A 26,678-nucleotide genomic window follows, 5' to 3' on the forward strand; every position below is an offset into this window, starting at 1 on the left:
GGAGCCCCCGGCGCGAAGCGAGGGCTCCACAACTAGTTAGTTATAAAAGCCTGAATTAAGTAAACAGTGTCTAATTGATTTGATGAACAATTTTATAGAATCAAAAGGTACAATTCATCATTTCGTATTTACATGTAACATATAATGTGTTTAGCCCATGACTTAAAATAAAATTATCTAAAAAGATATAATATCATACTGATTCTGCTTCAATTGTTTATTAGTTTATATTTATAGTTATTTTTATTTGATAATAATAATAATAATAATTATTTATTTCTAATTTAAATTTAAACTAGGCCGGATCCGGCCCGCGCGATGCGGTGGGGGCTTTCGGCCTGTGTATTTATATTTAACGTAGCGTTGTGTATTTACAGAGGGGAAAACGGCTCATGTCTTAAGCGTCGTTTTAGATGTCGTTGTCTTAAGCGTTTTTTAAAAAGTGTCCGTTTCGAATGTAGTTTGTTTCGTTTTGTTCATAAAAAAATTTCGAGTGTAACGGTGCTGTCGGAAAAATTTAACTTGCGGCGAACAGAAAGATACAGGCTGTCGTTGTGTTAAGCGTTTTTTAAAAAGTGTCTGTTTGGCATATAGTTAGTCCCGTTGGGTTCGTGAGACTTTTTCGAGTTGAAAGGTGGTCTCGGAAAAATTTAACTCGCACCGAGCAAGAAGATAGGGCCCGTTATATATTCGGGGGAATTAGTTTCTTTTATTTTAATATTACACTTTCTACCCCCGAGAAAGTGTAAAGTTGAGGGTCTGTTTGAGGGACCGATTGTAGTGTGAGCACGTATTCAAAAATACAATTCAAATTAATTAAAACTACACCATTAGGCATGAGTTTTTGTATGTAAGGATTAAAATAATAATTAATAATTAATAATTAATAATTAATAATGAGGGATAATCTTACTTGAATGACATAAGAGCTAGCCGGCCTAATCCGGTCATGTAACGCCAACATCCTTCTTGTTCACCGAATTCAAATGATCCTCTTTACTGTTACTAGATATTAATATAAATAAGTACAATTATTACTTTCCTCCTTCCAATTGTTATTTATTTTTAACATACGAGTAATTTATTTTAACTATTTGTGTTTTTTTTTTTTTTTTTTTTGGAAAAGCAACCATTTTATTAAAGAAAACTAGAACTATTACATTCGCCAAAAGCTTATGAGGAGAAAAGCTTTTGGCACTTACAGAAAACTCAAAACAAACGAACAACACAAAATATTACATTCGAAGTTTTAGCCTAAAAATGACCATTTATCTGATTAGCCAGTCGTCGTAGATGCTAGGATTGAGAAGCCATTGGTTCTAATCAATTGTAAGCTTTCGCGATCGATTTGAGATCCATTAAGCATACTTAAAAGTTAAAATAGGAACATGATAAACGTTAGGCTACATTAAGCATACTAATTATAAATTAATCACATATTTATTACTAAGAGTTGTCATGAATAACATTAAGATTAAAATTATATAAGAAAAGTCGATGATAAAAAGGAAATGTTATATTTTAAAATTAATTCAACAGAGTTTGAAAAGTTAAATATGATAAATTTAAATGTAGAGCTACGTTTAGGATTCTGCTTTAAAACTAATTAATCTTTTCAAGTCCTACTCATTTATTACTTTCAATCATTTTTTTCGTAAAGATTTTCAGTCAAATTTGCGTTAAATATAGAGTTAAAAATAACGTTTATTCAACAAATTTGCTAAAGGGGAAGAAATATATAATCCATGACTTATTCAAACTTATATTTTTCATATTAACTTGTTTTTTCCTTTTGTTATGTTTAGTTAATCTAAAGCATGTACATTAGATACTTTAAAATATATATGAACGTGAAATAATCAGTCAACAAAGTATAGAAATATCCGTTACATTATTATATGTAAATATGTAAATGTAAACGCGGTTAAGAAAACAGGTTATATAAACACACCATGTCTCAACTATTTTCGCTCCTATAAACACTCATCATACATACATACATACCAAAAAATATGACGGTGTACAACTCCGGTGGGTCCACATTCGGTGCCGGATACTTGGCCGTGAAGCAAGTATTTCCGGTAGAAGATTACGAAGAAAAGATCTCACAACGCCTTGTGGAAGCTGCACATGTTAATGATCAGAAGGTTGCATTTGAATGCTTAGCAGATACTTTTGTTGATGTAAACTTTGTTGGAACTGTGTGTTTAAATTCAAAAAAGACTGAGATTGTGTTACATGATGAGTCTGCAGCCGAGGTTCGATTCGAGTTTCAAGAGTTTAAAACTGATGTTACCGCTTTGTTCCTTGCTGCTCATTCTGGAAATGCGACACTCGTTAAAAAGTTACTGGTAAGATCATCAGCTGATCAAGAACTTGTTATTGATAGTTATCTGATTATTGCGTTTTGATGTTTTTTCGATTGATTATCGAAATTGAAGTGAAAAATTGAAGTGAAATTAGCAGTTTTCAACTTGAGATTTAGAACAAATTTTTATCAGAAATATTTCATGCCTTTTTCAATGTTTGAGTAATTTAGAAAACATTGTAATTAGAGGCACTTGTTAGTTATTTTTAAGTGGATTATGAAAGTGATGGTTTCTGAATTTGAATTTTGAATGTTTGGTCAGATTTGCAGAGTTAATGTTTAATTAAATTATCAATCATAACATCTTATTATTTAATTAAGACTCAATTTAATATATGTTACTATTACTATACCATACAATACAATATACAAGCAACTTGAACAAGTTAAGTTCAAAAAATGAAAACCACCATTGTTATGAATTCATTTTTAATTTTAATTGTTTTGATGCTAAACTGTAGAGCTTTGGGGCTAATGTAAACAAGAAATTGTTCCGTGGATACGCAACGACGGCCGCAGTTAGGGGAAACCATGTTGAGATACTAGAGTTGTTACTTGAAGCTGGAGCGTCTCAACTTGCTTGTGAAGAGGCTTTGATCGAAGCTAGCCACATCGGTTCAGCCAGACCGGCTAAAACTTTAATAAAATCCGACCTCATTCGTCCTAACGTTGCAGTTCATGCTTTAGTCATCGCATCGTGTAGAGGATTTGTGGATGTTGTTGACACACTTTTAAATGTACATGTTATTATAACTTGTATAAAACTTCATTACAATGTTTAGTAACAAACTAACTACATTTATTTGTATAAGAGATGTAATGTAATGTAATGTACTGTAATGTAATGTACCTGTTTCTATATGATTGCAGTGTGGAATAGACATCAATGGAACGGCGCGAGTTTCGCTTCGGTCATCCAAGCCTTTTCTGCATACCGATGTGACTTGTAACGCTCTTGTTGCCGCCACAGTTAATAGGCACATCTCCGTTGTTCGGCTTCTTTTGCAGGTGAAGTTCAATAAGTAAGACATAATCATTCATATGCATACGCAAGGTTACTAAATTCGATACTCATGGAGTACTCGGTCGAGACTTTTTAGGGAGTACTCGTCTAGGAGTACTAGGATGTCGACTAAATTTGAATTTGAACAATTTTGACTGAATTTCCAAAATTTTGACCGATTTTCCGAGTAATCCCAAGGTCTGGCCGAGTTTGACCAAACTTGACTAAGTTTGACCGAGTACTTACCGAGTAATTCCGAGTGCTACATTCATAAGTAAATAGGTTGAAGTTAGTAACCTATTTGTGTGGATACAAAATCAAAAAAGAGTCAATTTATAATACTGAGAAATGTTGTTTGTTGACCAGGCCGGTGCGAGAACCGACAGCAAGGTGAGCCTAGGAGCATGGTCATGGGACATGACCACGGGAGAAGAATTTCGAGTAGGTGCGGGACTAGCTGAGCCATACAGTGTTACATGGTGTGCGGTTGAATATTTTGAAGAAACCGGTACAATCTTAAACATGCTACTGCAATATATCTCCCCAAACGTTCCTCATTTCGGACGATCAATTATCCATCATGCTATAGTTTGTGCAAATCTAAAAGCGGTTGATGTTTTATTAAAATGTGGTGCTGACCCGGAGCTACCGGTTCAAACCATCCATGGAAGTGGGTTCCGGTTAATCCATTTGGCTGCAACGTTAGGTTATCACGGGGTTCTGAACCACTTGGTTGACGCAAGTTGTAATCTTGACTCGAGAACAGAAACAGGGGAGACCGCGTTAATGATATGTGTGAGACATAAATATGTTGACTGTATTAAGCTCTTAGCAGGATCAGGTGCTGATTTTGGGCTGGTTAATAAGGCTAACCAATGTGTTCAGTCAATTGCTGGATCGGTTAGATGGACACTCGGGTTAAGGCAAGTCATTTTAGAGGTGGTTCGATCCGGGAAGATTCTTTACTCGACCGATGCTTCAACATTCTCCACTTTGATGTTTGTTACACGAGTAAACGATATCGAATCGTTGAAAAAGATTGTTGACCTAACAGGTGTTGTTGACCTTGATGAACAAGATGAAAACGGGTACTCGGCGGTTATGGTAGCTGCTATAAATGGGCACGTTGAGGCGTTTCGGTTGCTTGTTAACGCAGGCGCAAATGTTAACCTTCAAAACAAGTATGGTGAAACCGGAATTAGTTTATCCGAAGCACATATCGATTGTGGTGCATTTGAAAAGGTTATACACGAATATGGAGTTATGAAGGGTACGCCCAACTCGTGTAACAATGGATTTTACACTCTTCATCGTGCAGTTTGTAGGGGCGATTATGATGCAGTGGAATCGTTAACAAATAGTGAAAATGACATAAATGCCCCTGATAGTGATGGACACACGCCACTTATGTTAGCCGCGAGAGAAGGACACGGGAAAATATGTGAGCTTTTGATCTCAAACGGTGCAATTTGTGACATTGAAAATGCAAGACACGAGACCGCACTTAAGTTATCGCGTGTAAATGGTGTCGGAAACGATGCTGAAGGGGTGCTACTAGACCATATGGCTCGTGGGCTCGTTTCAAGTGGGGGTCGGGTCAAGAAACATTGTAATGAGGGTAAAGGGAGTCCACATAACAAAAGTTTAGTTATGGTTGAAGGGAGTGGAATTTTGAGATGGGGGAAATCGAGTAGACGGAATGTTGTTTGTAAACGGGCTGAGGTGGGTCCGAGCTCGTCGTTTAGGTGGAACCGGAGGAAGAAAAATGATGGTGATGAAGCCGGGTTGTGGAACCGGAGGAAGAAAAATGATGGTGATGAAGCCGGGTTGTTTCGGGTGATAACAACTAAGAACAAAGAGGTGCATTTTGTTTGCGAGGGTGGTGTTGAGGTTGCTGAGTTATGGGTTAGGGGGATTAAACTTGTGACAAAAGAAGCTATTTTTGGAAAGTAATTATTTGGGGTGACGCGGGTGATGTGTATACATGTTGGGAGGTACACAATGGCTCTTATTCATATGTTTACATATGATTAAACTTTTTGTACGCATTATAATTTTAAGCTTATATTACTTCTTAGAGATTAGATATGACAAACTATTCAATTCTTGTATGAGGCAACTTATCTCAGTTTTTTCAAGTTAAATTCAGTAACACCACGGATAATGGTAACGTTGAGGTGGAGTGGGATAAGGGGTTTTTTTTCGGGTTATGGCACTGACGGAGGTTGTAATGGGGAAGGTTGTTGAGGAGTATTGTGGGTGATCTGGCCAAATATAATTGGAAGTTGGATTAAAAAGTGATTAAAAAATAGAAAAATAATTAAAATAATATATAAGAAGCCACAAGCGCACCTTTTTGCTGCGTTTTACATTGCCAAACGCTCACAAACGCCCCATTTTAGTAAAATTAGTTATTAAATTTAATGAAATAAATTTTATTGATAGTCTAACTAAAATAATCAACGGATTTTTAACAGAATAATTTGCATTACATTTACACCCTGCAAGAATGATTCACGTAGAAAACTTATAGACGGTAGGTATGCAGGCATACAGCTAGTTTTTTTTTTTTTACGGCAATTTTTACATCGAATACTCTCATTTGTCACCCACGCACACGTTCGGGCGGAAACCCGAACCGCTAACCAGGGGACATCGAAACACAAACCATACGGGCATGTGGACAAGCCTTTATCCCATCGTGCGGACCGGTAAAACCTCCTTATAGAGTCAATATATACCACCAGTATTAGTGATCAATTGGTTTAAAGAAATCAGGGGCATCTATAAAGATCGAACCCATGACCTCTCCCTATCCCATAACTCAATAACATGAGGTGAACCGTTGGCCTATGCCCGCAAGTTCCAGGCATATAGCTAGTAACACAAGACATGCTTTTCAAAGAAAAAAAATTGACACATACCCTCCCACGTAGATTTTCCTAGCTATGGGTATACACCTTTGACATATCCAAAAAAAAAAAGTACTAGTAGGATATGAATCCCTGAAAACATTGGTTTATTTTGAATCTATCCAGACGAGCTTTTGGTCTAATGGCATGCAACAAACTTTCAGTTCAAGTGTTACAAGTACGAGGTTTGTTGCAACTGGTAAGGAACGTGTATAAACAAACTTTTGGTCTAATAATGCACACGGATAGCAGAAGTTGTGATGTGGTCTAGCATGTTGGTGGCCTGCCTCCTTTAGGGGAGGTCAGGAGTTCGACCCCCGTTGGCTACATATTAACCCACAATTTCATCGAAGTTTCACCCATGACACCTTTCCCACATCGCGTTGGGGTGGTAAAGGGGAGGAGGGGGGTTTTACCGTCCATGTCCCGTATGGGATTGGTGCGGGTTTCCTCCTGGGCTATGTAGGAGATGAACGCGTAGGTGGTTAAGTCCTCTGGGTGATCCTAACAACTGTCCAAAAAAATGCACACTGATAGCGGATCTATCATAAATGATAGAAATATTACCCATAAAATGTGTTGATTTGTATGAACATTTGCATCATCTACGCTTAAAAGAATAATAATGTATGACTAATGCTTTTACTATCTTTCCTGACCGAAGTATAAATATCTCATGAAGAAGAGTTGGAGGTATTCGGCTACCAAAGTATAAATATCTCATATACGCTTAAAAGAATAATAATGTATGACTGTGTAGGAAAGAAAAAAGAAATTGACTCATGAAGAAGAGTTGGAGGTATTCGGCGATTTCATCAAAGACGCTTGAGCGTCTCTGTTTCGTGTTATGTCGGTCTTCCGTTGTTTCGTGTTATGTCGGTCTTCCGTGTCGTCTTTTGATGAATCTTAATCTTCTGGTTCTCAGGTAGGTTGGATTTCATGTTCCTCGTGTATTTCTTGTTTAGTTTCTTAAGGCTTTCGACTTTGTTATTGGTTTCTCGAGCTTTGAATAGGTTTTGTTTAGTAATGCTCGGTTCTTGTATTTGTAAGTTAAAGGAGTTATCATTCTTTGGATGAAGCTCCTTTTGTTATATAGAAGTTTATCCGTTTTTCGCTGGGAAAAAAAAATATCTCATTTCTTTTATCTCTATTCCTCTTCATTTATTTGCTTTCTTTACATATCTCTAAAATAGGGTGTTAACGAAAATGGCAAGAGATTCCAGCAGATCAACACAAATCCCTTTGGAATGCAAACCAAGAGGGGGCATGATCAATCTGTAATTGTTTGGTCAAGAAACTCGCATCGGGCAAAGTAATCCCTTGCCGTGTTCCATTCGTTAAACCTCAGTAATTATGCTCAACTATATAAAATTTCAATTGTTTCTCCCAGATACTACATAGCTTAAACCAACCTTAACTCATTAACTTATTCATAAAACTTTTCTCCTCAGTTAAAAGACTATAAAAGATGTAGCTCATTTAATAAAGACAAAATAGAGATATATTTCATATGAAGTGTTGGTGTAAATTTCTTAAACCTCAACAACTTGGCTACCAAAAGCTATGAGTGGCAGTAGACAAAAAATTGGGATAGAAAACTGGTTACCCCCAATAAAGGAATCAGTAATCAGTAAACAGGTTTTCTAATCCCTTCACAGATTTTCACCTGATTAAGAGGCCCAGAGGTGACAGAGGACTGGGCTGATTACAGTTACTTAATTGTACAGTTTAGTTCTGATACATTCTTATTATTCTATAGATAATAAATACATAATAGATAATAATTAGTGTTGCTGTAATATATCCATCAATGCAGCTTCAAATCTATTAAATATATAGATTTACAGGGTTCGTGCATTGAAGATCGACTTGGTCTCCAAGGATGAAAAGACCTACAGGTCCCAAGCTCAAATCCTTGGAGAAGAAAAATATACCCCTTTGAGGACATGAAGGTTCACCGGACGGAGACCTAGGTTAATCTAGAGAAAATAAGATCGACTCATTTGACCAATTTCAGTTCAGTTGACTATTTTTTATTTTATCTGTTTGACATAACTCATAGCATAAATCCCTTTCAATAGTGAATGAGTCAAAACTGCAGTCACTTTAATAAAGATAGACCTGTGACTCAGCAATTCTGGCAAAGGTCAAATGGCGAGTTTCCTAACAAAAAGTAGTGCCTAGCACATAATGTTGGGATACTTTAATTAGGTAGACACCAAACGGTTTAAACATAGAGATGGGAGTTATAATGATGACGCCGGAAGGACAAAAATACCTGAAGAATGGAAAATTGGATGAAACTTTAAAAGTAACAAGCTGCACAGGGTGACCTCCACAACCTGCTTGCTTTCATACTGCAGTGACATTTGCAGATACATGTCATAAAAGTTCAAGATACAAAAACTTTGCATCTCCCGCACTAATAAAATTACAAACACGAGGAAAAAAAAGTGGGGTCATATCTATGATTCACTTGGGTACTTCAAAACCAGTTACGCTATCATTACCGATGGCCTAGCCACATAATTAAATAATTAGAACTTACAATCATGCAATTATGCAAAAACACACTTCCTATTGTTCCCCATAAAGATACAAAGTATAAATCAGGTGGTTAAACAATTGTCAACATCAACGCATATTAGGCCAAAACGTATGCAAGGACGTAAAATTCAATATGCTATCTAGAGTTAAAAGCCATCACCTAGGCCCAATTTCATACACACCTAATTACATTGCAAAAACCCAACCACATCAACAATGAGGACATTTATGTCGGGCAAGGTGTGGATTGAGACTCGAAAAATCTTAACAGCTATTGCATATGTATCAAAGTAGATGACTCAAAGTATAGGGGATAAGTACAATCCAATTACTTGTCAGTACCATTATGAGTTCACAACTAAATGATGACATCACACAGATTTTATGTCTCAAAAAATCCTTTAGGCTCAAAATAATACAACTACCCAAGCAATCGTATGTCCTAAACAGCACTATGTGTTATTGGGATATATTACCTTAAAATAGCACATATTCTGAAAAAACTCCAGTCAATGAAAAGCTAATAACACCACCTCCATACACCAACCATCTCTTGCAAACACAATACGGTAACTAAGATGAGATAAAAACACAGTATAATAAATACCAATGCTTCATGGTACTAAATTCAAATCTGTAAACTGTTTACAGTATGTCAGCTATGATATGTTACAAATACAAGTTCCAAAGAAACTTTCTGCTAAAGAGTAACACCTTACACAAAGAAGTCAATCTCCTACGTATAGATTTGAGAAGAGAAACAGAAGTGATCTCCCAACCCAGATGATGATGTTGATGATGATGGGTGCCTGCTAAAAATAGCATGGATGATAATCTCAAACCAATATTAGCAATTCCATTCACCTCAACAATATCAATTTGTGAGTATGGCATAAAAACCAGAAATCATTAATATCAAAGCTTCATCCATAACCTAACCAAACAGACCACCTGTCCCAAATTCAGCTTGATGCAACTCCTTCCGACGCTGCTCCTCTAAGGGATCAGGACTTTTCATTACCCTCCGTGTGCGTCTGAAGTGAACAAATAAATAACCAACAAAACCATATCTTAGAATCAACAAAGAAAAGGGGATTCACTTATTTTTAATATTAGAAAGGATTGCATAGAAAAGCAATCAACTTTCCTCAAAAAATCCCTTTTATGGGTAACATGTTACTTTTTCACTCATAAAAAGGGACACATTTTCAACACCATAAAGACAGAAAGAAAGATCATATGGGAATTCCACATTCATTTGCATATACGCCAAGCAACTTTCATATTTTTTAATTTGGTCTTTTCGCATATACGTCAAGTTTACTAATTACAAACGTCATGCTTAGCAGTTACTCCGAATAGTGTTAAGAAACAATGCTACCCAACATAGATATTTGAAAAAAGTAGGCTAGCATTTAATAAAGTTGGCCCTTATCTATAAATGAGAGTTCTAAAAGGAACAGTTAAAATACCTGTCCTGAGCATGCTGAGCAGGAAAAGTGGGCATAAAATCTTTAGACTTTGGAAGAGGAACTTCACGGAACCAGTCATGATTAAGAGCTTCTCCGGCTGTTATCCGCTGTACATATTCCGAATATTCATTTAGAATTTATTCACTTACCAATTAAGTGTGCTTGTCAAATTGCGAATTGATACCTTCTCGGGGTCATAGGTTAAAAGTTTATTCAGCAAATCAAACCCAGCATCAGACAGAACAGGTGATCCAGTGAAAGATGTTGCCGGGAATTTTCTCCGCAACAAATTATACCTACAATAAATGCAAGGTAGTGAATATAACCAAGAGCATTTAAAATGTAAATAAATCTGTCACCAACAGAAGCTAGAAAGCCAGACCAGAAAATCACCCAAAGCTAGAAGCCTGGGAAAACAGTTGCAAAAAAGAAATGTTAACTTCAAATTCAACATGAGAGAATATTTAATTCAAGAAAGTTGACACTTACTGATGCTTCACAAAGTTCACCTTCACTCCAGGAAGCTTAGAGTATCCAGGCCAGATAGCTTCATTTGGTGTGCCAAGTGTCTTAAATATCTGGGATTAAAAATAAAAATAAAAGGAATTTAAAACCTGAAATATAATAACAATATAACGATACTAGAGTAGGATACAATAGAAAAAAGGATTCAACTGATGTCCTATAAATATGAACCATTACTATACGTGATCAACTTGCCTTGTCGAGCTGGTCAAATTCGGTTTTCCCATTAAACAGTGGTTGCTTTGATAATAGTTCAGCCATGATACAACCCAATGACCACATATCAATAGCTGTAGAATATAATTTTGTTCCCAGCAGAAGTTCAGGTGCCCTAAAAAAATGTTAAGCCACCAAATAAGATTATAATAGCAAACATGTCAAACCACCCGACATAACTAAGGTAAACAAACACCAACATATTGATATAATACAAATATAATTATATTTTGTAATTCACTATTATAACGCAATATATTTTTCAGCAATCATACTATAATATGAATTTCTTAACATTAAATACTTCTACAAATCTAGTCAAGACGAATGCAAGTAAGCACCTAATGCAGAAACATATATTCTTGAAAGTGCCAAAGAATGGTACAATAACAGAGTAGCATAGATAAATTGACATTCGAAAAGAGAAATATTGCTGCTCACCTATACCAAAGAGTCACCACCAAATGAGTGTATGGTTTTAGAGGACTCCCATACTGACGAGCTAATCCAAAGTCACAAATCTTTAACTCGCCTCTATTATTCATAAGTAAATTTGAAGTTTTTAAATCTCGGTGAAGAACCCAGTTGTCGTGAAGGTATTTTGTTCCTTCCAATAGCTGAAGCATGAGACATTTAACTTCACTCTGACTAAAAGGTTGTTTCATTGTCTCCATCAGTGCCTTAAGATCATGTTCCATGTATTCCATTACCATAAAAATGCTATCAAGATTGCTCCCAATTACTACTTCCTTCACATCCACAATTGATGGATGATGAAATGAGAGAAGAACATTTATTTCTCTTAAAGCAGTCAAAGGAAACCCTTCCCTTTCTTTCTCCATCTTGACCTTTTTTAAAGCAACAACTTCTCCTGTTTTTTTATCTTTGGCCCTATAAACAACCCCATATGTGCCTTCGTCTATCTTGTTCAATCTTTCAAACTCATCAACGCTTCTACAACCTTGCAGCATATTCACACTTCTTTGAGGAGGGCCAACAGGATCTGGAGTACTCGGAGAACCATCTTCATTCTCCGATTCTGATTGACTTAGAGCATCATCATCTTTGTTGTGTTCATCATCAATCTCCATTTGGTCCTTCCTTTCCAAATCAATGTTTGCACAATCGTCCATACTTGAAGACCTTACACGGTAACCTTCTTCATCGGACTCAGATAATCTCCCTTCTCTAAAACGCTCATCAGCCTCTGGACTTGATGAACGCTTTCGTATTGATCTAATATCAATAGACCCGCGTGATGATTCTTTCCTCCGCTGGGTCCTACCATCACCCGATGCATCAGAAAGTTCACCTTCATCAGCTGGAGATTCAGCATCTGCCCACCGAGAAGATCTTATTGTCGGTATAGGCATGTAATCTTCATTCTCTGCTTCTCTTATATCCATACCATTCCCAACAAGCTCTTCCTGAACAGGAGAAGAAGATAAACCTACATACTCTTCCTGAACAGAATAAGAAGATACACCAACATTCTCTTCAAATTCAGAAGAAACATGCTTCCCAATATCAGTTACATTTTTACCTGGAGACTGCAGTACATTCTCAACCTTGCTACTTTCTACCGTGCAGCTTTTTAGAACAGCTGCAGGAACAACGTTAGGCGATCGATGATAAGATTTAGGCAACGGAGGTGGGGGAGGTAACTTGACATTAACAGGTGAAGACCTGTTCAAAATTGTATTACTAACATTCTTATCATCTCTATCCCAAACAATTGGTGTAAACTTCCTCTTTTTAGCAATTAAAGGCGACTGAGAATCCTTCTCAGTCTTAAAACTTTCGTTATTCTTAGTACCATGTGTTTCCGAATCAACACCTCCATCAGACCCACTCTCACTAGACAACTCACCAGGCTCTCGATCCCCAACTCTAACATGATGATCACTACGCCTCAATACTGCACCATCACCACTTCCACCTGAATAACTCCTGGATACAGAACCATAACCCCCACCATTCACCATCTCCCTCTCTTTATTATCCCGCCGCCTAACCCTACCTCCACCTCTGCTATCATAACTCTGATTATTACCGTTCCTTACACGATCACGCTCTGTAAATTCATTATCATGGAATCCCCCATTCCTTCCTGCCGCCATATACTTTCTTATATATATATATATATCAAATAAATCACAAAAATTCAGCACCAAAACCCTAACCCTAGGAACAAAATATCCTCAATTCTATTAATTCTGATCTTTATAAACGAGCAATTATCAAGCAATTATATACACGTAATACGAACCAAATTGTAACTGAATCAAATACCTTCAATTTTCGAAGTTCGGATCAATTACGAAACCCTAGAAGCCGAATAATATATGAAATAATAAACCAAACCTAGAAAGTTCTACACATCGAATAGTTCATATTGTGTAGGAGATTACGAATTGTCGGATGGCTTACCGACGGCAGCGAAAGATGGCGGCGTGGTACGATGATTGTAAAGAGATTTGATAGTTCAGAAAAAGATGCGAATGATGTTGCTGATCGATTAGAAAGAGTTTGTAAGTAGGGGAATACAGTGGCCTGTATCTTTTAAACTGAATTTTCAATTTTGACCCTTATGTTTACATATTACGGAAACGGAATAGTACTTTTTTTTTTTTGATAAAGGGTTATTAACCCAGGCAAATATTATTAAATAATAAAGAATGAGAACAATACAAAGCGGATCTGCCAGCATACCTGTCAGCCCAGAAAAAAAAAAAAAAAAAACAACTAGCTAAACAACATCCAAAAGACGCGGACAGCTAGACCAAGACACAATACAACACGCTTTTAAACGAGTTGCCAATCCACCTTCAATCTATCCACATGAACCGAAGGTTTAAAACAAACCGTCATCAACTTTAATCTGACATTTGAAACAATAGCCTTGAACACTTGATCTGTAGACCGTTTAACTCGCTTAAAAATTCGATAATTCCTCTCTTGCCAAATCATATACACAGCCGCAGCGAAACAAAGCTTAGCCACTACATAACGAGCAAACTTCCGATTATTAACTCGAGCTATGTTTTCCATAATGAGCTTCCATTCGGTACTACCTAAATTTAGCCGAATCTTGCTCAATAACCTGCCCCAAACATTCGCAGAAAACACACATTCAAAGAACAAATGATTATGCGAATCCATGCATTGATTACATAAAGAACACACGAGCACATGATTATGTCGTAACTCCCACGGTTTCAACCTATCCTGAGTCTTGAGCCTTTCTCCCATCACTAACCACAACAAAAAAGCATGTCTAGGAATACATTGAGAGAACCACACCACATTAAACCACGCCACTTTACTTGCTTTCGACCGAATAGTATCCCAAACAATATTTATCGAAAAATCGTGAACATGATGGTTTAGGTCCATCCATCCCAGTTTATCAGGTTCATCAGTTAAGATTGGCACCTGTACTTGCTAAAGAGTCGAGTACCTTTGTAACCAAGCCTCTGGCCACCCAAGTTATAAACAATATCACAAACTTTAGCTGTCATAGTGAGACCTACCTCATTAATATCATTACCAGAAATAACATTGGCCAAGGGCCCAGACACATTCCAGATGTCAAGACATGCAGAAGCTTGTCGACCATCACCTATATGAAAAACAAAAAAATCACGAACCAACGAGCGAATTTGCAACAGTTTTCGCCACGTCCAAGAAGAGTTAGCAGAAACCGTAACAACCCAAATATTACTCTCGGCCAATTTGTATTCATGAATCCAACGCACCCAAAGCGACTCCTTATTTGTTATAAGCCTCCGTAGATGAGATGCCATTAAGGCAGTGTTCCAATAATTTAACCGTTTAATACCTAATCCACCTTCATCCTTAGGCAAACATACATCGTCCCATTTCACCTTGGCTTTACCCGTTTTATACTCCCCTTGGCACCAAAGAAAACCCCGAATGAGTTTTTCAATATCCTTAATAATCGCTACTGGAAGAATAAACACGGAACACCAATACACTTGCATCGATATGAGGACTGAATTTATGAGTTGCACTCTACCCGCAAATGAAAGAAATTTATTCTTCCAATCACTTATTTTAGCCCGAACTCTATCCACCAGCAACTTACAATCTCGATGCATAAGTCTAGATGAGACTAAAGGTAACCCCAAGTAACGAATTGGCAGTCTCCTTCAACAAAAGGCAATAACGAAAAAATCTGAGTTTTCACCGTCGTATTGACTAGTATATAATATAATGTATAAATATAAATATAAATATAAATATAAATAAATTTATGTCATTTAAAATGTATTTTCTTGGTGTATATAGTTTTAGTTAATTAGGTGTAACTTGTTCAATGAAAAGAATTAATATAGTAGTAACTCATATCAGAGCCATGACAACGATCATAAGCAAATCTTTGGAGACAAAAGGGTGCGGTAGTGGGAATTTATGTTGAACTAAGGATACATAATTAATAATTAATACATAATATTAAAATCACATAATAACCAAAGTCAGTAACGTAAAAAGTAGTACAGAATATATGTGTTGAGTTCTAACTATTATTAAGGGAAACAACTAACTAACTGTTATGATAATAATAATAATTGTGCAAGTATGGAACTACAATAATGCAAGTATGGATAGTCAATTTTGGTACAATTTTATAGTCAACTTGGGGTCACTTCCATAGTATCTTTTTGTAGTATAAATACCCATGAGTTATGCTTGTAAAGATGGACCATTTCTCACACTTACATCCATAGTGTTTCTTCCTTTCTCTCTTTACTCATATATTCTTGTTCTTAAGATTTTCAAAGTCTATATTCAAGAACCAATCCACTAAAGGTAGTTATAAGCCTACTGAATTATAACACGTTATCAGCACGAAGTGCTCCGTATAAACAAGGTTTATCTAAGCAAGTACAAGTCACTAATCAAGATAAATATTCAAGTCCGGCAGTACGCTGCTTCGAACCGGTGTACCCTGGGAACAGACGTCGAATCTGTTTAAGGAAATTGTGTCAAACACAAGCCCGGTTCCACTGGTTTTGTTATTCTTTTGCAGATTTCGGAACCGCAGAGTACCTGTTCAACCTATTTGTGGTATGATCGTTTCAATCTTTGTTCATAATCTGATTATTTGTTATGATTGCTTATAGTTAGATTATACATGTTTAAAATCCGTTTAACATGAGAAGTTTATCTGATTCAGTTTCATAACAATTTCCTTACAATCTTAAACAGACTCGATAAACGAAACTGAGCTTTTATAAACAACAGATCATTCGTTGGTCAAAAGGTTTTATAAGACAAACTGACTTGTTCGTTTATTTTCGATAAACACCGGTGCCGTTTTTTTATCCACGGTCCACTTTTATGAACATACAGCATATAAAATTCTTTGTAATATGTATATAAAATATATATCCTATTGATTTGATAGGTATTGGCTGTAAACACCTATGTTGAAACTATTATTACTTTATTATTATATGTCCTTTATGACCATAATAATGGATTTTCAATATATGATATCGTTTGATTTAATATATCGATTATCTACCACATGTATCAGATAGTGTACAGACAGCTTTTGGGTAGATTTTTTTATTTTGTATTTATGTGTTGATAAATAAAAAATCTCCAATAGTTAACGTACATATTTATTTTGCGGATACTTTGGGTGGTCATAAATTTGCCGAGTTGGTTATAAATTAGTCAATATTGATAATTTATGTATATCTTACTTAAAAGTTGCCTGAAAAAGAGATGCTCACTATCATTTCTAAAATCGGAATATATAAACTCGTTTGACAGAGTTCACTATTTATTCTGTTGGTTTGTGGATTAGTTATTTGTTGCATAAATAATATAGACATAAAGATATATAGAGATTATATATATTGTATAGATTATTATTTTGTTGCAAATAATGGTTCATTTGATTTATATGAATTATTGATATGGATTATTTTTATATTAACGTATAAAGATAAAGATGATGATAGTGGGGCTATTTATAATTGTGCTAGTGTAGTTGTTGAGCATAGTTGTTGATGATATGCTATACTGCATAATGCTAAATTAATCATTCTGTCCATATGTGTTCCTAATGTATTCCTTGATTATATGGTTTAAATTAATATGTATGGTTTAAATTAATATGATTTCATCAAGGCTATGTGATAATGATCTTGTTGAATACATTTTCATGGGTCCACTTAGATAATGGGTAATTGGATATCTTGTAAATATGTGTGGGCCTCTTTAATTTAAAGACTTGTACTGACTATTACACATATACGAGTATTTGAATAATGGTCAACCACTAGATATAATGGTCAATAAGAGTATGCCATGGAATTAGATACAATTAAACTGGTTGTTAATTTTAGTGACCATATAACTGCTTATATGCTTTTGTATTTGAACTGCTTTTATGAACAACTAATTGGTTTAAAAGATTCGTCTGAAAATATCTAATTCTTTATGCATATGTTGTAAATGGTAATGGTAATGCATATGTCTATTTACTATGGTCAAAACTCAAAAGTATTATTGTATTATAATAATATAATAATATATGTCAATTATGATCAGAATGGTGAGATTTTTTTTTTTATTAAACTAACATATCATATGTGATTATTTTGTAGCCATTACGAATGCACGATCATATAAATCAATAGTCATGGACTTTTGAATTATTTAGTCTATATCTATTTGTGATTATGACATGTCCATTGTGATTGTAGATAACAAAATTCTATCTTTGAAATATATCCATTCTAGAGTTTATCTCAGCCCATAATTGATCATGACCTCTACTACTGTTGTTTTTGGAGGGAGTATTAGATATGAGCATGCTTATTTGCTTTATATTGTTTTGCTATATGCATACATAAGGTTAATGATATATGTTGATCATGTATGATTGACATTGTGGGGTTCATTGAGTAAGTTGTCCCCACTTCGAGCATGCATGCTCGGTTCTCTCATGCCGAGAAATCGGAAAAGTTTACTAGTGTGAACTTCATGTGTTAATAGTAAAAGATGTTCTTTTATCTGGCAACGTTGAATCTTGCGAGGTTCTTGCCTGAACCACTCCCCAAATTAATGAAAGGGAAGATAATGCTCAAATTGTGAGCGTGATTAAAGTTTGGAATCATTTGAATTCCTTGTGCGTAACTATTTCTTGAATACATGAACATCTTATTTAGCTCTACAAATAAGTCCCAAAAGAAAAGAAAACGAGAGTGAATCTGTTGAAAAATCTTAATTAAATAAACCATGAGCTACCTTGAGACTTGAATGGTTTGAATTTTCTAAGATTCCTAGCTTGTTATGTATCACTCATAAATAAATGGTTTTAGACCATAACGCATATGATTAAAAGTGCATATGATAAAAAGCACATATGATGATTAATGAAAACCACATATGGTGATTAATGAAAAACCATTAATTAAAAGCACATATGGTGATTAATGAAAAGCACATATGGTGATTAATGAAAAGCACATATGGTGATTAATGAAAAACACATTGAGAAAGAATCACCAATGTTTCTTGAAAGAATTCAAGGTGATATATATGGGGACATGCAAATTTACATGCTGCGATATTATTTCACTTTTGACAAAGTGCAACTCATAAATATTCTCCCCTACAACTTGATTTTGGCCGAGAGCTAAATATTTCCCACCATTAGAACATTTGATTGTGCAGTGTATATTCTAGTTACACAACCACAACGCACTAAAATTGGTCCTCAAAGGAGGATGGGGATATATATATATGTTAAATATGAAACATCTTCAATTATAAGATATATTGAACCTATAACGGATAATGTTTTTACAGCACGTTTTGCTGATTATCATTGTTCCCTAGATTAGGGAGAGAAATGAAAAATAAAGAAAAGGATGTTTCATGGTGTGAACATAAATTAATGTATCTTGATCATCGCACAAAAGAATGCGAAAAGAAAGTTAAAAAAAAATAATGCATATGCAAGAACTTGCAAATAAATTACCTGATGCATTTACAGATACAAAAAGGAGTGACTAAATCATGTATACCAGCAGTAAATGCTTCAGCTAGAATTGAAATTCTAAAAGTTGGAAATGTCACTCATGAGTCTTTGCCACGCCTGAAACGTGGGAGACCAATTGGTTCCAAAGATAAAAATCCTCGAAAAGAAAAATCAGCTGATAATGAGGTAAAAGAAAGTGTTCAAGAAGAACCACAAATCAATATTCCTTCTGCAGAGGGTATTGATAAATGTAAATACATAAATTGCAATAAATTATGCAATAATATGGAATCGAAATGGAATGACAAATATTGATGAGAATTTTTCATATAATGACATCATGAATAAAGATGATGAGCTGAAACCAAAATCTGTCATTGAATGTCAAAATAGACATGACTATATACGAGCTGAATTAGAATTGCTCAATAAAAGAAAAGTTTTCGGATAAATCATTTTCACTTTAAAGATGTGAAACGTATGGGACACAAATGAATTTTTACCCGAAAAGGAAATGAGAAAAATGAAGTTACAAGGTAAAGCTATACTTGTAACTCAAGATTTTTCTCAAAGACCAGGAATTGATTATGAGGAAACTTATTCTCCTGTTATGGATGCAATTACTTTTAGATACTTAATCATCCTGGCAGTTTCTAAAAATTTAGAAATGCATCTCATGGATGTTGTGACTGCTTATCTATATGGATCACTTGATAGTGATATATATATATATGAAGATACCTGAAAGATTTAAGGTATCAGAAGCAACCAATGCAAAACTTAAAGAAATGTACTCAATCAAGTTACAAAGGTCTTTATATGGGTTGAAACAATCGGGTTGCATGTGGTATAAACGATTAAGTGATTACTTGATAAGCAAAGGGTATACAAATAATTATATTTGCCCATGTGTATTCATTAAGAAAACAACATCCGGATATGTGATCATAGCTGTTTATGTCGATGATCTTAACATCATAGGTACAAATAAAGAGATCCATGAAGCCATTCAACTTCTAAAGAAAGAATTTGAAATGAAAGATGTCGGAAAAACCAAGTATTACCTTGGTTTACAAATTGAGCATATGCCTAATGGTTTACTTGTACATCAAACAACATATACTGAAAAGATTTTGAAACATTTTAATATGGACAAGACAAAACCATTAAGTACTCCTATGGTTGTTAGATCACTCAATGTTGAAGCTGATCCATTTCGTCCATGTGAAGATCATGAAGATATTCTGGGACCAGAAGTACCATAACTTAGGGCAATTGGAGCTCTTATGTATATCTTACAAATTATACAAGACCTGACATTTCTTTTGCAGTTAATTTGTTGGTAAGGTTCAGCTCTGCTCCTACCAAAAGACACTGGAATGAGATCAAACACATATTTCGATACCTTCGAGGAACTACCGATTTAGGATTATTTTATTCTAACGAATCAAAACAAGTTTTGGTTGGTTATGCAGATGCAGGTTATTTATCTGATCCACATAAAGCTAAATCTCAAACTGGATATGTATTCCTAAATGGAGGTACTGCAATATCATGGCGTTCTAAAAAAACAAACACTTGTTGCAACATCATCAAATCATGCCGAAGTGATTGCATTACATGAAGCTACTTGGGAATGTTTTTGGTTGAGATCAATGACACAACTCATTACTTATTCTTGTGGACTAGAACCCGATAAAAGTCCAACATCTATCTATGAAGATAATGCAGCTTGCATAGCACAAATGAAAGAATGATATATCAAAAGTGACCGAACAAAACACATACCTCCTAGATTCTTCTCATACACTCAAGACATCATTAAGGACAACTAGATTGAAATGATATATGTTCAATCCATCAAAACTCTGCTGATCTTTTCACCAAAGCACTTTCAACTGCTATTTTCAGAACGCATGTTCACAATATTGGCATGAGGCAAGTTCAAAAGATGTAACAGCTCAGCAATGTCTACTTGAGGGGGAGTCAACTATATGCTGCACTCTTTTTCCCTTAGCTAAAGTTTTTATCCCACTGGGTTTTTCTTTGGCCAAGGTTTTTAACGAGGCAGTAACTTACAGTTGATCTTTAACAAACAAAATTGCTATCCAAGGGGGAGTGTTATGATAATAATAATAATTGTGCAAGTATGGAACTACAATAATGCAAGTATGGATAGTCAATTTTGGTACAATTTTATAGTCAACTTGGGGTCACTTCCATAGTATCTTTTTGTAGTATAAATACCCATGAGTTATGCTTGTAAAGATGGACCATTTCTCACACTTACATCCATAGTGTTTCTTCCTTTCTCTCTTTACTCATATATTCTTGTTCTTAAGATTTTCAAAGTCTATATTCAAGAACCAATCCACTAAAGGTAGTTATAAGCCTACTGAATTATAACACTAACTAACTGTTACAACTATAACAATGCGATCTAAATACACTTGAATAAGGCAGCTTTATTGAGAAAGAAGAAGGCAGGTATCCTTTTCTTCTAATGTAATCTGCTCTTTCAGATGTTTTCACTGCTTTTTCATTCAAATTAACCTCGGCTTTCGCTCGCTTCTCTTCTGCAATACGTCTAGTTGAAGCTAGTTTATTTGTGTACTTCTCTTGCGCTCGAGACTTCAATCTTTCTGCCTTCGCCTAATCAAAGATTTCAAACAACCATAGACAAGTAATCAGTGTGTGTCTCTGTGTTTTGTGTTTTCAATTGTTTTGCCTTTTGTGTAACACTGTTTATAGAGGTGGCAAGAAGGGCGGTTTGATTCGTAGATTAAGACAAGTATTTCTTAGAATGGTGTGAAATGGGTCGGGTCTATTTGGGTTACTCTTAATCACTGTACTACTTACAAATATTAATGTTACACCTATAATCAAACTCTCTACATGGGACAACTTTCACCCAGTTTGACTCTAATAAGTCAAATAATTGTTTGACAAGTTTGGAATAAAAACACATCCCAATCACTTAAAACATGGGTTGAAATAGAAACACAACCCAATCACTTAAAACTACATAGGCAACTTTCACCCAGTTTGACTTTAATTAGTCAAATAATTGTTTGACAAGTTTGAAATATAAACACAACCCATTCCCTTAAATTTCTGACCACAGTGGCACAAAAGGCCTTTGAAAACTTGTACTGTAATCGTTACCTAATAAGTTTGGGCACCTTATGCAACAAAATTATTGCAAGTTTTGGTTGTCTTTCGTATTAATGATGGAGTCCGAATTGATTAAAAACATTTTTTTTGTGAATGTAAAATGATAAAGATGTACCTCCAGTTTTTTCATTTCCATTTCGGCTTTTCTCTTTTCATGATTCTCCCAAGATTGTATCTTCACTTCTTCGCGTTTGTACCTTCCAAACAGCAACAACATAAGCAGTGGTGGAAACACTAAGGGACAAGGGCACTCGCCCCCAATGGATTTACAATTTTCAGTGTAAAAATTTTGGGTTTTTTAATTTTGCCCCAAAACCTTCAAATTTTGCCCCAAAACCTCCAAATTTTGCTCAAAAACTTTCATATTTTGTTCAAAAAACTCTATATTTTGCTCAAAAAACTCCATATTTTTACCCAAAAAAGTTGCTACGTTTTTAACAAAATTTTCGCCCCCGGTAAATAAAAAATTATGTTTTTGCCACTGAACATAAGTAATTTTGTAAAACAAAATAATAAAAAAAAAAAAAACTTTTTTGTGGTTCTCATTTTTCATATGAATTGATGAATCAAAACTTGTATGAAACCAGTCAATGTGCCGAGATCAAGTAAAAGTTTAATAATTATACAACTTTAAAATTGTACTTTAAAAAGGTTGAGAAAAGGTTAATACCTAGCCATATATTTTGCGCGTTCCGCCTCATCCCAAGCCATAGCTCGGGTTTCAAGACTATTTCGCTTAGAGTCTTGATCTAACGTTTTGCTTTCGAGCACATTTTCAGCATTACTCTCAACCCTTTCTCGATTAAATCTCGTGGGTCCACCCACATCCACACCATGTCCACCATTCGGAAATAATCTAGCAGGAGTCGAGGAACCGGACCCTATAGGACTCCGTGCAGCCGGAGTTGTGGCTCGAATTGGTGTAGCCGTTCTTGAAGGATCCTGGCTAGCCATTGGGGTCATTTCGGTTCCCATATCTCGAACACAAATTGATCTCACAACTGACCCCGGATTATTATTATTCTCATTTGATCTCCATACTGAATCATCATAATCAACTTTTTTTGTTTCTATTCCTCCATAATGTACAATAACTCCACTTTCTTCTTCGTCTTCATTACTCGGGTACTCCTTTTTAGGAACCGGTGCGATTAATCTCCTATCATCCGCATTCGAATTACGCGGCTCACTATTTGAGTGACTCTTTTCTCCACCCCTAGACAACTTCACTAACCATTTTTGGGCATCGTCCAATTTTGATGGTGTCGGTTTGCCTAAAGCCGCTCGGTGGTGATGCGAACCACCACCGCCGCGGCTCACACCACAACCGACACCAGGAGTCTTATGATTTATGCAACCCTTATCCTCTATTGACCTCATCCCAAATTATTTTTATAACACTGAACCCAAATGAATCTTTTTCAAATATGCTAAACTACCCCAAAACTAACATAAAAACAAAAAATACAAACCCATTTTCAAGATTTAAAAAAATGAAAAGGCAAAACACAGCAGTTTTTAAGGCTAATCACTAGGATCTAGCAACATATATGCTAATAACTAGTGTTATGTTCTGTCCTAAACATAAGTAAAACACATGCAAATATCATGATTACTCCTATTATTTGTTACCTAATAAAGATAAAATCAAGAATATAGTATATGCTACTCATAGCATTAGCAAATAGGAAGTAAAGCTTGTACTTTTTTGAAGAATGCTTCAATTCACACTTGTTGATGAACAATAGAGAACTTAACCCAACTGAATCCAAACAGAAATACCTAAATACAAAAGGCTGAATTGACGTACATACCAAAAACAGTTGCAGAAACAAAGAGCTAAAAACAGAAAGTTTAAGTAAGTATAGATTCTTGAACTATTATGAAATATGAAAGTAACAAATCTTCAGAGAATAAAACCTTGAAAGTAGCCACTGATTTTGAGAGTTGCAGGTTACAATAAAACTAAATAATATAATAATGGAGAAAATAGAGATCTGATCCACAGTGGGGTACAACAATAAATTATTGACTGAGTGTTTGCATCATGGTTGTTAAATAAAATAGAAAAGCTATTACAATGAATCTTGGAAAGTGTTTCATGACACGCATATCATTATATATTATGGTGCTAGCTCTGTTCTTTATGTAAGGTGATGATATCATATTGATTCACGCGAATATTGGTGATTTTATTTATAGTTTAAATTTGGGTTGGCAAAACAAATGTATATTTATTATTGTTTGAGTAACGGTTAGATAAATTTTCGAGACTAAATTGAAAATTTTATATGAAGAATTGGGGAGTCACCATGGAATGAGAGGTGTTAGTACGATTTTCCGTATAGCGGCTGTAAGGTACTAGTACAGAGGATAACTGCTTAGCGTATGGCTTATAATGTTGATTGTTGTTTGCCCTCGAGAAATAATCTCTGCAGACCCGGAACACAGATGTAAGATCTGTGGGGTGGCCTCAATCAATCTGTGGATCAATCTGTAATGATCCGTCTAGCGCACTGCTGCTAAGCGGCTAATGTTATTTTAGAGTGAGAAAGAACTGTGTGAGAGAGAAAGTGTACTTCTCTCTGACTGAAGTTCAGATCAGAATCCCCTGAAATGTGGTGACACAGGGGGTCTATTTATAGGCATAGAATGTCCGAAATTTACGGGATACACGTGTCAATCACTGAATGGTTCTGTTACGTGAAGTATCCGGAATGTCGGTGGCGTGTGCTGACGTGGCTGCGTGACGTTCACGCGCAGAGTTAAAGGGCTTATGCATAGAAGCTGCCTGCAGGGCTTACGCTTGACGCTGGGCGGCCTGCTTAACGCTGGATGGCAAATACTGAACACCGCTAGATTTTGTTATTTTCTGTGCTCTTTGTTCGATTTTTCTGTATAAAATAATGTTTTTATGCGTGTATCCCCTAGGATACACCATTAAGTCCCCCCAGTTTAATGTCTTTATTTTTGTAAAAAATAAAGTCATTAAACTAAAAAATAAGAAATGCCTTTTTCCTCGAAGACACAAAACTGCTGCAGCCGTCTGATTTTCTGCTCTGACGTCACATATCTAATTATGAATTTGCCCCCAAAATCTTTTTGATATATTTTCAAAATTCAAATTGTTCTGTTCGATTAATCTGATCCATACACGCGTCGTAATCTCGTCCCCTCTTCCATTCATTAATCTACTTATACATAAACCGTTCCCTTTTTTCTTTTTACTCTTTCGAAAACCTATCATCTGTGCTGAAGACAACTGCAAATATTTGTTTTAGCAAAGCTGTGAATTTCAAGGTTAGTGTAATTATTCGTCACTTGTCTACCTCTTTTCCCTGTTTAACTTTTCACACTACCATGGCCGAATCCTGTAGCACTTCATCTCAAAGAGATAATCGAGATGCGAGCACTATTCTGTCCAGTATCACTGAAGCTGAAATCGACAAGCTATGTATAGATCATAGAAACCTTAGACTATTGAACCCCATGGTTCCCTCTCCTGATGCGAGGGCAAATAATCCCCCTAAGAAGATGATTACACTGTATAAGCTTCAGCTTACAATTGGAAATCTTCGTATTCCCCCCACAATTTTCCTGCAGACACTGTTATCTCACTGTGGGATTGGCCTTAGTCAGGTTCACCCACTAGGTTTACAAAAAATTGTGCTTTTTGAACTATACTGCAATGCTGTTAGCAAGACTCCAAGTATAAATATTTTTCACGAGTTGTTTAGGACTCGATTGGTTGGTAAATGCTGGTATACTTTTGATTGTAAAGCTAATAAAGCCTTTACTGGAACAAAAGAAACTTCTCTGAAAGGATGGAAAGAACCCTTTTTCTTTGTTAATGAAAGAGTTATTCAGGATAATTGGGCAAACATTCGAAAATGGAGGAAAACCAAAATAGGGGTAAGTAAGTCAACTGTTTTGTCTGATGATGAAAGAATTACTGTTGAAAAATGGAAATCACTGGAATTACCACAGCGTTCATATGCTGATAATGAAGCCATCTTAGCACGGTGTGGAATGAGTGATAATTGGCGTGATGGATTTGTGCCAGTGTTGCATTGGAAAGGCTGTGGTAGGCAACTTATATGTGTCTTACTTACATTATGTTACTGTAAAATGTATTCGCATGTGCCTTGCATTCAATGCATTTATTATGCTTTGCAGAAAACGAAATGCAGGTTTTTAAAATATTCAAGAAGGCCAATCTGGATGCTCTTACTGTTTCTGAACGGCCAAAAACTGCTGCTGAACTTGAGGCTGACAAGGCCAGAGATACTGCATTTGAAGAACAATTGAAAAGCCCTGAACGGCCTACGGAAGGTGATAATGATGATACTGTGCAACCTTCCTCATCGGATGTGAAAATTATTGAGTCTGATCCAAAACCGCCTATCACTAAGAAAACTGGAAAACGCATAAAGCGTTT

The 26,678-nt window shown here is 35.6% G+C and overlaps 3 protein-coding genes across 5 annotated transcripts in view; 1 reads left to right on the forward strand and 2 right to left on the reverse strand.

Moving 5' to 3' along the window:
• Positions 1-24,059, reverse strand: part of LOC139844589 (uncharacterized) — a 131,731-nt gene extending 107,672 nt beyond the window's left edge. The window contains exons 1-3 of the mRNA XM_071834823.1: positions 22,911-24,059; positions 22,356-22,437; positions 21,474-21,718 (exon numbers count right to left, since the gene is read on the reverse strand). Coding sequence (XP_071690924.1) covers positions 21,479-21,718; positions 22,356-22,437; positions 22,911-23,620 — 1,032 coding nt within the window. The 5' untranslated portion in view covers positions 23,621-24,059 and the 3' untranslated portion in view covers positions 21,474-21,478. The remainder of the gene's footprint in view (positions 1-21,473; positions 21,719-22,355; positions 22,438-22,910) is intronic.
• On the forward strand, positions 2,013-5,324 carry LOC139842350 (uncharacterized). Its single transcript, XM_071832500.1, has 4 exons — positions 2,013-2,351; positions 2,830-3,105; positions 3,239-3,376; positions 3,738-5,324. Exons 1-4 carry the CDS (start codon positions 2,013-2,015, stop codon positions 5,322-5,324), a joined length of 2,340 nt encoding a protein of 779 aa, XP_071688601.1.
• On the reverse strand, positions 9,362-13,557 carry LOC139844587 (cyclin-dependent kinase G-2-like). Of its 3 annotated transcripts, none has more exons than XM_071834819.1 (6): positions 11,485-13,557; positions 11,023-11,158; positions 10,792-10,880; positions 10,487-10,598; positions 10,303-10,409; positions 9,362-9,864 (listed from the first exon to the last, which is right to left on the reverse strand). In XM_071834819.1, exons 1-6 carry the CDS (start codon positions 13,161-13,163, stop codon positions 9,765-9,767), a joined length of 2,223 nt encoding a protein of 740 aa, XP_071690920.1. In that variant the 5' UTR covers positions 13,164-13,557; the 3' UTR covers positions 9,362-9,764. The 3 variants fall into 3 exon arrangements, with proteins under 3 accessions (XP_071690920.1, XP_071690921.1, XP_071690922.1); XM_071834820.1 differs by lacking the exon at positions 9,362-9,864 and adding an exon at positions 10,696-10,709; XM_071834821.1 differs by lacking the exons at positions 9,362-9,864; positions 10,303-10,409 and adding an exon at positions 10,685-10,709.
• Positions 24,060-26,678: the final 2,619 nt, after the last annotated feature.

The sequence above is a fragment of the Rutidosis leptorrhynchoides genome, chromosome 4 (genome assembly GCF_046630445.1).
Source record: "Rutidosis leptorrhynchoides isolate AG116_Rl617_1_P2 chromosome 4, CSIRO_AGI_Rlap_v1, whole genome shotgun sequence".
NCBI classification, from domain to species: domain Eukaryota; kingdom Viridiplantae; phylum Streptophyta; class Magnoliopsida; order Asterales; family Asteraceae; genus Rutidosis; species Rutidosis leptorrhynchoides.